This window comes from Meles meles, chromosome 8, assembly GCF_922984935.1.
Source record: "Meles meles chromosome 8, mMelMel3.1 paternal haplotype, whole genome shotgun sequence".
Classification (NCBI taxonomy): domain Eukaryota; kingdom Metazoa; phylum Chordata; class Mammalia; order Carnivora; family Mustelidae; genus Meles; species Meles meles.
In genome coordinates this window covers 114,204,072-114,217,784 of record NC_060073.1, presented here as the reverse complement: position 1 = coordinate 114,217,784, position 13,713 = coordinate 114,204,072, and the positions used below count along the sequence as shown (strand labels likewise).

General features: G+C 44.6%; 1 protein-coding gene across 10 annotated transcripts in view; it reads right to left on the bottom strand.

The window, feature by feature from the left end:
- EXPH5 (exophilin 5) overlaps window positions 1-13,713 on the bottom strand; it is a 72,735-nt gene that overhangs the window by 24,259 nt on the left and 34,763 nt on the right. For 3 of the 10 annotated variants that reach the window (XM_046017364.1, XM_046017365.1, XM_046017366.1), the window contains exons 2-3: window positions 7,230-7,390; window positions 5,503-5,665 (exon numbers count right to left, since the gene is read on the bottom strand). In XM_046017364.1, the coding sequence (XP_045873320.1) occupies window positions 5,503-5,665; window positions 7,230-7,390 (324 nt within the window). The other 7 variants (XM_046017369.1, XM_046017372.1, XM_046017368.1 and 4 more) reach the window with 4 other exon arrangements.

Below are 13,713 nucleotides of genomic sequence, written 5' to 3'. Positions count from 1 at the left end.
AGGATCAAATCCAAGCTTCTTAGTGCTGCATGTCCTTAGCGCCGCTGGTCCCTGTGTTACAGCCTCTGCCAACCTCTCCATTCCACCTCTCACTGGTCTCACCTTATACTGGGTCACTGAACCTCGGTGACCTGGATGCGTTCTTGCTTTTTCCAGTCTCCACACCTTGGCTGTGTCAGTTTTTCTGCCTAGTGCAACCTCCCAACTCTTAATGACCGGGCTCAGTCCTCTATGTTCTTTGGCCACAGGCTCTCCTCCTCTGGGAAGGCTTCCGGTCCTCCAGTCTGAGGTCAGCGCTTCCCCCGTGTGTTCTCATGGCAGGAGCACCACGCACCCTCCCTAGCACTCACCAGAGGACACCATGATCACCGGTGGGACTCAGCGGTCACTCAGGTCACAGCGAGCCTGGAGGGTACGCCCCTGTGAATTCCACAGGGCGCCCCTTCCTCAAGATACTTACTGTCATTTGCAAAAATTACCATAAGAAATACCTGAACCCATGATGTTCCTAGAGTTCGCGGGGCTCCTGTTCCCAACCACACACAGTGCTCGGCCCCCGACCCCCCCACTCTCCCGACTGCAGAGTTCTCCAGAAAGGGACTGTCCTTTATTTTCACAATTTTATCCTCCATATCTGATCCAGAGTAAGACTTTGATAAAAGCTCAATAAATAAACAACAGGGAAACTATCACCCAGGCGGGGAGTTCTGACAGCCCACCCGCCACGGGACTAGGAAGCCAGGCTGCCGCGGTTTCCAAACTTGGCTGAGCACCCGAATCTCCCCGAGAATTTAAAATAAACAAATAAATGAAGTTCCCCAGGCCCCACTTCAGACTTTCTGAAGCAGAATCTCAGAGCTGGGGCCTGAGCGCCATTATTTTCAAGTTGCTGATGAGACTGAACTAAGGATCAGCCCCGTCCCCTGGGAACACCACTGGCCACCCACGACGAAACTGTCATGCCTCTTCCTCTTGTCATCACGACCCTGCCGTCTGCCCGTGGAGACCACAGCTGGGCTCCCCGCCCTCCCCAAGGAGCATTTCCAAAGAAGGATCTGGCTGCCTCAGACTTCTCCTCCCATCGAGGTGTCTTAGATTTTTGTGTCTTTGAACTCGGGCATTCGGAGGAAGCAGCGTGTGTAGCCACGGAGAGAAAGAGAAAAAGAGAATGACCAGAATCCAGGGGAAAAAAGGTCATCTGCCTGTCCAGTTTTCCCAAACAGCAGCTGAACGTCTTGCTTCTGTAACCCGGGGTTGCAGCTGGGAACTGTGTGCGCCAGGGGATGGGGCACATCTGGGTGCCTCTGAAGGGCAGCGAGGTGCATCCCACAGAGCTTTTTGCATCTCAAGGGGAACATAAAATCCTCCTGCAGCTTCAGGGTAAGGGGCACGTGCTCAGCCCCGGAGCCGCTGCCTGTTCTCACCCCCACGGCGCAGTGGGTTCTCACACGGGCTAGGCACTGTGATGGTTCTCCAGGAAAAGAGGGGACCCTAAATTGAACTGCACGTGCTACCCACGAGCCTTATGAACTAGCTCCCTTGTCTTTTCACTTTGCCCTCGTCCCTGGGACTTCAACAAAGGAAGGAGGACGGGGGGGGGGGGGGGGGGGACCCACCCACAGCCCTAGGATCGCTCTCATGAACTAGCAGCACACGGGGGCAGTTTTGAGAATGTAAGGGCTCCCGTGAAGGGGCGACTTTGCTGTGGATCACGTGGGAGCAGGAGACATGGAGGGGCGCGCACGGCACGTGTGCAGGGTGAGGAGGGCATGGCCGGGATCACGGGGGTCTGGAATAAGGAATGGACAACTGTAGATACTCTCTGGCCGCCCGAAAGACTGCATTTGTAAGCTCATGACCTACACTCTTGGAAGCTTGCTGAACTCCGCAGAAGGAATTTCCGAGGCTCTCGGTTACCAAAATTTTGTGCTGGGGGCGGGGGTGGGATGCTGAGCACTATGCCACAGGCACTAGAGGTCCTAGAGACTGACGAGGAGACAGGACTCACAGGGAAATATTGGGGGAAAGATACTTGCAGTATACATATATGTTTCTCTTGAATGTATTGGTCAGCAATAAACGAATTGAAACATGAGTGGAAAATGTTTTTCTTTTTTCCTGGGGTTGAGGGGGGGTCACAGGGGATACAGCTCAATCATTTACAAATAGGATTAAAATAATAATGGGATAGGTGCGCCTGGGTGGCTCAGTCGGTGGAGTGTCTAACTCTCGGTTTTGGCTCAGGTCATGATCTCTGGGTCTTGGGATCCAGACCCAAGTTGGGCTCTGTGCTCAGCGCAGGGAGTCTGCTTGGAATTCTTTCCCCTTCTGCTCTCCCCATATTCTTACTCTCTCTCGCCAACAAATAATAAATAAAATAATGAATAAAAAATAATGGTGTAATTTGGGAAGTGCAGAGAAAGGAGGAGGAGAAACTCGTCCTTATGTGAAACAGAAATGGCAAACTTTTTGCCTTTTTACTAATTCATTCAGTCCCCATGTTCCCACAGCTTTTCGTCCACCCCTTATAGGAAATCAAATATAAAATATAATATAATATAAAATATAAAAAGTATATCATATACTTTTACTGGCTGGGCCTTTCTCAAGTAAGTATCTGATGAAACGACCACATCCCTTTCTTCCGGGGAGGTTCTCCGCGATCCAGTGCCCTTTTTTGGTTAAACCACAGCTTAAAAGATGAAAAGAAATTTCTATGATCCTTGAGTCTTTCAGGGCTGAGCAGAAGGCTGTATTTTGCCCGGAGGGGTGGGCTCTCTCCCTGTGATTTGCAAAAAGATCCTCTCAACTGCGTGGCTAACTTGTTCTCTGGAGCACAGAGCGTGACAAAGTGGAACCAAGATGGCTTTGGCAAGTAGGAACCTGACGGCTACCTGCACAGAATGACTCTGCTTTCCTGGGGCTGGCCCGTGCAGCTGGCTGCTTCCTGGTGCAGTTTGAGGCAAGGAGGAACTCCTGAATCATGTATTTGGAAGGCGGACTTTGTATTTCAAAAGTCAGAACTGCCAAAGAAAGGTAGGCTCCACTTAAGAGTAAAGTGTCCCTGGAAATGCACAACACAAAATATATATTCCTACCACAGTAAACACTCCCTAAAACCACCCCCTGGCCACATACACACATTCAAGATTTGTGTCCGAATATTTAGGTCACACACATATTTAAGAATCAAAAGGACAGGGGAGGCTGGGTTAATGTCTGCCTTTGGCTCAGTTCATGATCCTGGGATCCTGGGATCCAGCCTGCTCAGCGGGGAGCCTGCTTCTCTCTCTCCCTCTGCCTGCCTCTCTGCCTACTTGTGCTCTCTCCCTCTCTCAAATGGATAAATAATAAATAAATAAATACAATATTGAGAACAATAAATAAAAAAAATTAAAAGGACATAGTTTTGCAATTTATCTACTGAAACTTCTTAGGAGCAAAAAAACAGTGTCTTCATGATATTCTGCACCAGCACAATGAGTAAATGTTTATTTCCATTTCCATTTTGAGGGTAAAATGGATTCAGAGAAGACAAATTTTGAAAACTGCTTAACATATCCATATATACTCAAAGGATAAAATCTGCTTCATGTCTGCATTCTGATTTTTATGTTTCAGTTTGTGTGGTTAAAAGAAAGTTGCAAGTCATGCTGGCACACAAGAAGGATGGTTACTAGGGGCGCCTGGGTGGCTCAGTGGGTTAAAGCCTCTGCCTTCAGCTCAGGTCATGATCCCAGGGTCCTGGGATCAAGTCCCGCATCTGGCTCTCTGCTCCGCAGGGAGCCTGCTTCCTTCTCTCTCTCTGCCTCCCTCTCTGCCTACTTGTGATCTCTGTCAAATAAATAAATAAAATCTTTAAAAAAAAAAAAAAAAAAGAAGGGCGGTTACTAAACAGGATTTTGCGAAGTTGCAGTTTTTTTTTTTCACCTTGGTCTGTAACCAGAAAACATGATACCCCGATGGAAGATTCTAGATTTGCCGTCTTCTTTAACCCACTTTTGCCGTGACTTGCAATATGAGCTTGGAAATAACTTGTCCACAGAGTGAACAGGTTCTTCAACTTTTCCCGGTTTACTGATGTCAGATTGTTAGCTGTATAAAACTCTGCCTTAAAGAAAATCACCGACAACGCAAACTCCGATCGCAAGTCCCAACTACACCACACATCAGAAATATTCCTTTTGTCCTTAAAATACATATTCCCTCCGCAGGAAACACCCTTTGACTCTAAATCCCCAAATGAGAGGATTACTGGTGTTTCAAACATTTTTAGGAAGAAAAGCAACTCACCCATTCGCAGAGTACTTCCTTGCAAGTGACTCGGGTAGGGACAGTCACATAAATCTACATTCTGTTCAGCTCGTCATTATTTCAGCAAAGACGAGAGCGGGCTCAGGTGAACGCAGGGAGCAAAACGCCTCCCGTCCACCCGGGAGGGGAGGACAGAATTCTGTTCTCCAGGTTCGGAGCCTCATCCCCCACCGCCCCCGAGCCGCATGCCACTTACTGTTTACAGCAAGAGTGACCTCCGGCAGCTCCTATCTGGTGCGGCAACACACTCTGAATGGCTTGACGGCACACGTCACATGTGAAGCCAACACCTTAAGAGGGTGGGAAGCTTTTCAACCAGGAAGACACGCTGAAAATATTCAGCAGTCAGCTCAATCGCATGTAAGCAAAGCCTTGCTTGTTTTTCACAAAACCCAACAGCCAGTGAGTCGAGATGAACTGATGTACACCGTTCTATGCTGGGAACTCTCTGGAAGGACGCCTGTTCCAAAAAGCTTCCCTTCCTTTGCCTTAAGTTTAAATTCTGGGTCCCCCCCCCCCCCCAGCAGAACAGCCGTCCTGAATCCGGTTCGTCACGGCAACATCTTTATCCCCTCGATTTTAAAATGCAAGTTTTCTCTACTCTCGTTGCTCATCTCCTTTACTTTCATTCCATCTTTCTACCCCATCTCTCCCTGTGACCACAGACACACATATTCCCAAGGAAAAAGTCGTTCTGATTTAAAGATCTCTTCCTAATCTATGGACCATAATCATCACTGCTGACTGAATATCTGATCTGAAAAGTAGTTTTTTTTTTTTCCCAGAACAAGCATCAGAACAATTTCTGAGGTAGACTGTTTAAATTATTTTGACAGCCAATCTAATAACAGCTTTAAGAAAAAAATAAAATAAAATAGAGATATCTTCCTGACCGGGGCATAGACCAGGCTCTTGAAACAGTGGAGAAAATCAATGAGCATTTCCCAACACTTAACCCACCATTCACCGAGTGTATGACCTGGGACCTGTGCAGTTGGTCGGAAGCTGGCTTTCAAAAGAGTCAAGTTTCATGGTTTCAGAAGGACTTTGTCCCTCTGCGAGCTCAGTCCTGTTTCAATTGTGACTATCTGCATTTAAACCCTGAGAACAAACATTAAACACTCTGAACACAAAACAGGCTACCGGCTTCTGACGTCAGAGCTACCACAAGAACTGAGTTTAACTCACCCTTTGTGTCCCAGAGACTGAAGCTTTAAAGTCTCCTTTCTGGATTTTCGGAACGAGAACAGGGAAGCAAATGACGATCGGAAACTCAGCCGAGAAGAAATGGATGTTGGGTTTCTTTGATGAGCTGTATTTTTAGAACTTGATGTTTGTAATTTAATGGAATCTAGAGAAATTGTAGAAATCTGGCATCACCCAGTGTTTCCAGGTAAATACATCTCAGAGAACTAAGGCTTCGTTCTTGCTTCCCACCGCTTGATGCAGAAGGAGAATGCAGCAGGCACCCCCACATGAAGACCCTAGGGTGTCAGGGGAGCCCCCTGCCTCTGATGGCTCTGCTGAGTAGAGAAAATCCTTACTAAGAGTAGGGAGTCTTTCAATATGCACTGTGAACCGCAGTTCTGTGGAACGTCCTTCCCCACACACCAGAGGCCCAAATCCATCCAAAGCCTAACGTAAGGTGTCAGGGCCCTCGTTCAGCTTTCGGGGTGCTTCTAGCTGCCCCGTACTCCCTGCCCTGCAGACATTTTTGTCTTAGTGCTTTAAAACCACAGTGATAGACACTATGCAGCTTTTTACTCCGAAGAAAGTAAAGGAAAAGGAAATTAAGCCACTTGGAGTGTTCTTTATTCCCATCAGAAATCTACCTCTGTGTATTTGCGGCACATATGGTTTAAATGTGTGTCTGCTTGTAATACAAACACATCTAATATACGGATAAATAACACATACGTGAGTATTAAAAATTCTAAGGCAACATCAACATATACAAAGTCTACAATACTGTAATATATTTAGACATGTTGGATTTACAAATATTAGAGGAATTCAAGGTAAATCGGGGTAAATTTCAAAGTCTGAGCTATGAGTCTTTTTAGACGGATTTGTTTATTATGAGAATTGTAAAATATTGTCAGGAACTTTAGAAATATTGTTACCTGTTTCTTGATGTTACTAATGTTAGTAACACGCCAGCAGAAGTAGTCAATATGACTATATCAGTAGGAAGAGACTCTATATTGTTTCTGTACTTTATAATTGGTGAAATTACATTGATGAATTGTGAAAGTGGGTTTTATTACCCTCATTTACAGATTTAAAAAAAAAGTGATGGGGGAAGATGAGGGAGGGGAGAGTAGTCACATAGCTGGGGTGTTCAAAGAAGCATTTACCTACAGATTCTAAGTTACCAAAGTATCAGAAGGGTGGGGGGTTTTCCACTACTTCCTCCCATAATCCCCTCTCCTCCTTTCTCTCCCCCCTTCATCTCCCCCTTCCTTTGCACCATTCATTTAAGTGTCTGCTGTGTTCCAGCTTGGTGTCTTATCCATATAAAACCACCCTATGGGCTGTATCATCATACCCATTTAAAGATGAAAAAATTGAAGCTTACAGAGAATAAGTAACTTGAACCATACATGGATTCTGATAGAACAGAGAAGATAGACAGAAGGGAGATTTGAATCTAAGTCTTTTTTTAACATATCGATGTCTGTGTTCTTAACCACTACGCCATCTTGCCTGACTCTAGACCCTCCCCCCAAGACATTGTACACATTTTCAGTTCACGCTTTTTATTATATAGATTACAAAACTTTGGTACTTTATGATTTAAAAAGTCCTAAATATGGATTGGTTCCATTGGAAACCCACTGAGTCATTACCTAGAACCTAGAACACTGTGCTGTAAGAGAAAAAAAAAACAAACTAGATTTAAATTTTTTTCTCACCATTTTCTGCCATACCCTTCCTGAGTCTGTATGTAAGCGGTTGTTTTAACATTTGGCTAACATCTGTTTCATTGCAGAACTTTTTTCTTTGAATTTCCTCAAACCATTCGCCAGTCACTCCTTGAAGCCATCTGATATCCCTCTTTGTCTTCTGGAGTTTGCTGAAATAAAACAAAAATGTCAATGCATCCTTTAAATTTCTTGATATCAAGTGCACATTCATGGGACAGGAGGCTAAACTTGACCTCGTGGGAGAGCTGAATGAACTCTACGTCTTGGGCGGGCGGATCTGGCTGTAGTCAGAATTCCCTTTTCACCACCACGTATGTATTTTAGCTGTTTTTCCAAACGCAATGACAATCTAAAAGTTTTTGCCAGTCGTTAAAATAATCAGGCTGGTGATGACAACGTAGGTTGAGCATTATGCGAACCCAACCTATAATACAGTTGAATGATTGATGATTTAATGACATGGAGAAACCAGTACATTCTAGTTCTGATTATTCATTCATTCATTCAGCGTTTCTTGAGCAATGTCCATGTCCCCACTCCCAGTGTGGACCGTGGGGATTCAACATTGAACATAATAGATAGGATCCTTGCTTGCCCATACAGTGGTCAAAGAAAGATAAGTGTTTGCGTGCAAAGAAGAAATGGTTGCATATAATGATTTTAGATAAAGAAATTCTTTAAACACAAAAACAAATTCTTTAAACACAAAAAAAGCCCAAGAATGAGCACCCAGCTAATGTTTAGAAGTCAAGGCCAATGTGACTTGAGACGGACGGATAGGAAAGGCCATCCAGAGCACAAACGTGTCTGTCCCACACCTTCCGAACACCCAGCCTGACATCTTCTCTTTCCTTCTGTATCCTTTTCCCCTGCCCTTTCATCATACTTCATCCTCTTTCAAGTGAAAAGGTTGCTGATAGGGCACCTGGGTGGCTCAGTGGGTTAAGCCTCTGCCTTCGCCTCAGGTCATGGTCTCAGGGTCCTGGGATGGAGTCCCGTATCCATCGGGCTCTCTGCTCGGCAGGGAGCCTGCTTCCCCCTCTCTCTCTGCCTGCCTCTCTGCCTACTTGTGATCTCTCTCTCTGTCAAATAAATAAATAAAATCTTAAAAAAAAAAAAAAAAGAAAAGAAAGAAAGAAAAGGTTGCTGAGTCCTTCATTAAATCATTGGTTATGATTTAATCACTGGTCGTTTTATGTTAAGGCAGAGCATTTTGCTCTATTTCGGAAATCCCTAGAACTGTTTGGAAATGAGAGGCGCTTAATCCAGAGAGAGAGAGGAAGAGCGAGCACTGGACTGGGCAAACTTCCTAGGCGAGTCTGTGAAGTAATGATGTAAATCTCTTCCAGTGGTCAGGTTGGCACAGCGCTGGGCTTGTTCATGGGGTCCAAGCTTGGGAGGTTCTGCTGTCTGGGGAAGAATTTCATGGGATTCTGCAGCATTTATCCTTCATCCAGAGTCTTCTGGGAGGCACCAGTGTGGGGGAGTTTGTAGGACTACGAAGATGGTGAGCAGGACAGCTGCAGAGTGGCAAATTTGGGGTTAAAGGTAATGAACCAAGACAGCTGCAACTCAGGCTCCTGCTTGGGGCTATGATACTGTCATTTTACAAAATAATCACGAAGGAAGCCAGAGGCCATCCTGCCCAGACTTGCGTTTTGAAATGCATTAGGCAGCAATTGTCAGGTTCAGCCCACAACATCCGCCTGGGCGCCTCCATCTGTCACTGCCATCGTCCCTCTGACAGTTGTCCCTCTGACACCCGGCCGCTCCTGTCTCTACTGCCACTTCCCTGACTGACAAACCAAGGGACCACAAGTAACTCTCTTTCTCTCTTTATTTTTTAAAAAGATTTTATTTATTTATTTGACAGACAGAGATCACAAGTAGGCAGAGAGGCAGGCGGGGGGTGGGGGGGAAGCAGGCTCCGCGCTGAGCAGAGAGCCCGATGCGGGGCTCGATCCCAAGACCCCGAGATCATGACCTGAGCTGAAGGCAGAGGCTTAACCCACTGAGTCACCCAGGTGCCTCCAAGTAACTGTTTCTAATCAGTACAGTTGACAACTTGTCAACACCTCATTTATTAATGTCCCACATTTGTTCACCGTTCTACGTTCTCAAAGTTCCCCACAACCCCATGATTGTTCAAGACTGACACTCAGCACTGCCCCCCCCCACTACCACTTGTCAATGTATCCACCTCATCTCAGAGCACAGTCAAGCTACCTGATTTAGGAATTCTCCAAACAACATAAATGTATTTACTAGAGGCTCAATGAAACATTGACTCGGCTTGAAAACCATCACACTTCACTTCGTTTGACCTCAAGTGCTCATTCCAGGCTTGGGCTCACATCCAACTGTCACAGCCTGTTTCTTCCCCCACTTCCAGCCAATGAAGTCAGAGATCCATACCCCTATGGGAATACTCCTATGGTCTGAATTCTACTTCAGGAAGTATATCTTGATGAAACAGCCCTCCTACCTGCACACTAATTAGTTTCTAAAAATAATATGCAGGCAATGCTGCCTCCTGGGAATGTCCCATAGCATGAAGCAGGAAAAACAAAATGCAGATTTTATCTACCCGAAGCTATGTACAATGCTGCACACATTGGGGGGAAAAATCAGGACACCTGATCTCTTAAGGCAGAATAATTATAGGTATCATTTCTATTTCTAGCCTTTTAATTATGTTGATTCAGTAAATACAATATATGATCCTATTCTTTCTTTTTGTTTGTGAATTTTTGTATTGTTGGGGTTTTTTTCCCATTACAATTTTTCTGGTAGATAGAGGGAAAAAAATCAGTGACGTTTTTACAGTTCTAACACAATCACTATTAATGATCTGGTCGTGATTTTTCACATGGTCGTGATAAAACTTATTCACTATACATTTGTAGAAGGCCTCCTAGGGGCCATACAGGGAAACCACGATGAACAGAAGAGATGCGGCCCCCGTGGCACTCACCATCTCCTAAGAGGGACAGATCCGGGCCCCATCACAATACAAATGTAATGTATCCAAGAGTGGCTTGAGTATGATTAATTCACTCAACACACGTCTTAACTCTGGGTATAGGGCAGTGAACAAGTCAAGTCCTTGCCCTCACAGAATTTACACCCTGTGGGGGCAAACAAAGTAAACAGGGGGTAGGACAGCACCTGGGGCAGCAGCAAAGATTTTCTTGAGAAGCTGACACGTGGCCTGAAGGTTGAAAGATGGAGGGTGGTTCTGGGAGAGAGAGAGCGCGGGCTTTCCAGACAGAAGAGGACCAGCCATAGAGCAGCCAAGGAAAGAAGCAAGGAGCTGAAACGAGGCTGGCCTGGCCCGACTAACCTCGGGGAGAGTGGAGAGGAAGGCAGCTGCTAGATCACGTTGCAAGCATTTGGGGGGAGCAGTCTGGCACTGAGTCCTGCAACACTGAGAATATCTTGTTCACTTGGCGGAGACCTGCCACATCGCGTTTGCATTTCCAAAAGATCATCCTGGACTAAAACCCTTCTGCAAAGCAAAGGAAATCATCAGCAACATGAAAAGGCAACCTACTGAAGGGGTTAATACCTGATAAGGGGTTAATTACCAAAACAGAGAAAGAACTCCTACAGTTCAGTAGCCAAAAGAGCAAACGATCTGATTAGAAAAATGGACAGAGGAGCTGAAAAGACATTTTTCCAAAGAAGAATACAGATATGGCCAGCAGGCACACCAAAAGATGCTCAACATTACTAATCGTACAGGAAATGCAAATCAAAACCACAATGAGCTATCCCCTCGCACCAGGCAGATTGGCTGCTACCAAAGAGACAAGCAATAGCAAGTGTTGGCGGGGATGGGAGGAAAGGGAGGCCTTGTGTACTGATGGCGGGAACGCAAGCTGGTGCAGCCCAGTCTGGAACACAGTATGGAGGCGCCTTGAAAAGTTAAAAACAGAAATACTACATGATGAAGTAATTCCACTCCTGGGTATTTACCCAAACAAAATGAAAACGCTAACTCAAAAAGTATATGCACTTCAGGAATGGTAATTGCGTGGAAAAACAAAATACAATATCAAATCCAATTTTATATTTATATATAAAATACAATATTAAATATGTATAATGTGGGGGGTGCCTGGGTGGCTCAGTCGGTTAAGTGGCTGCCTTCAGCTCAGGTCATGATCACAGGGTTCTGGGATCAAGCCCCACATCGGGCTCCCTGCTCAGTGGAGAGCCTGCTTCTCCCTCTCCCTCTGCCTGCTGCTCTGTCTACTTGTGGTCTCTCTCCATCTCTCTAATGAATAAATAAATAAAATCTTTAAAAAATTTAAATATGTATAATGTACATGTACAGTACAATACAAATCCAATCATACACACATATACACACACAATGGAATACTATTTAGTCATAAAAAGAATGGAATCTAGTCGTTTGCAACAACCTGACTAGAACTCGAGGGCCTTCTGCTCAGTGAAATAATCAGAGAAAAACAAATACTGTCAGATCTCACTTATATGTGGAATTTAAACAACAACAAATCAAGCTCCTAGGCACAGAGAACAAACCAATGGTTGCCAGAGATGGGAGATGGAAGGTAGGAGAAATGGGTGAAGAAGGTCAAAGAGTTCAAACTTCTAGTTATACAATTAGAAAGTCCTGGGACGTAATGTACACATCGTGACTATAGTTAATAATACCGCAACGCTGGGGTGTCTGGGTGACTCAGAGGGTTAAGCCCTGCCTTCGGCTCAGGTCATGATCTCAGGGTCCTGGGATGGAGCCCCACATTGGGCTCTCTGCTCAGCAGGGAGCCTGCTTCCACCTCTCTCTCTGTCTGCCTGCCTCTCTGCCTACTTGTGATCTCTATCAAATAAATAAATAAAAATATTAAAAAAAATAATACTGCAATGCAGATTTTTTAAAAAGATTTTTTTTATTTATTTATTTGAGAGAGAGAGAGAAACCATGAGAGGGGAGAGGTCAGAGGGAGAAGCAGACTCCCCGCCGAGCGGGGAGCCCAATGTGGGACTCGATCCTGGGACTCCAGAATCATGACCTGAGCCGAAGACAGTTGCATAACCAACTGAGCCACCCAAGTGCCCACCACAACGCAGATTTGAAAGTTGCTAAGAGAGTAGATCTTAAAACTTCTCATAAGAAAAAACATTTGTAGCTATGCGTGGTGAGAGATGGTAACTAGACTTACTTCGGTGATCAGTCTGCAGTGTATACAAATATTGAATCATTATGTGCACACCTGAAGCAAATATAATGCTATATATCAAGTATGCCTCAACAATCAAAAAGATCCTAGGCTACAGGTAGAGACAAGATTCCAAGGGGAGTAGAATCAGGAGACTTGGAGGGTCCGGGACAGAGAGGTCTTTGCTTAGACCAGGGAGGGTGGTGCGGAAGCAGAAGAAAAGCCGGAAGGATTCAGCAGGGGAAGTTTATCCTCAAGTGATGACGTGACTTTGGAGGGCTGCAGGGGACCGCGGCACATCAGGGAAGACTCCCCGATTTCTGATCCACGTAGGTGCGTGGAAGATGCCATTCACAGAGATGTTGCACATACAACCTTCACAAAAACAACATTATACACTGCACAACTTTACCATTACTCATCTTTGGACAATCATTAAATATTTGCATAATATTCAGGACAGTGTGATTTCCATAATTTACTTACTATTCCTATGGTGAAGAACATTACAGTTTTGCCTTATAAATATCGCTGTAAGGGACAGCCCTGTGCATTTTCTGTTTTTACAGTACCTTTGACGGACACTGCGGCAGAATTACTGGGTCAGGGTCAAAAACATGTTTTGTGATTCTTCATATGCTACCAAAATGCTTCTCATGATGGCTGTGCGAATTACTCACACAAGTGATGTACAATATGCCAACTGGCACCTTTGGAAGACTAGACGTTACTCTTTTGAGTATTTTTATTTTCTGAATTTAATTCTTTCAAGGTACCATGTTTTAAATTGTGGGTATTTTTCTTTTAAGGATGTTTGTTTCCTTTGCTTTAAAAAAATGCTACATTTTTTTCTTTCTTTCATCTCTCTCTCTCCCCAAACCCCCCCCCCCCCTTTTTTATTTTGTTTAAGTAAGCTCCATGTGCAGCATGGAGCCCAACACGGGGCTTGAACTCATGACCCTGAGATCAAGACCAAAAAAATGCTACATTTCTTTGATAAGTAGTGAGGTTTGATTACATCCCACATTTTGTATTTTGGAAATTATACATTTTATCAATTTATGAATCAAGGCCTCAGGGTCTTTCACTGGAATGAGGCATGTTTAATAAAACAAACTCCTTATTTTTTCTGATTTATTTATTTATTTATTTATTTTTCTTGTTTACTCTATTACCCCCAGATTTCCGACTTTCATTCTGATTAGGGCTGGAGTAGATACAATATATTTCATCTGTGGATGTGTTTATACTAAAATCTGTCTCTCAAAGACAATGAGAAA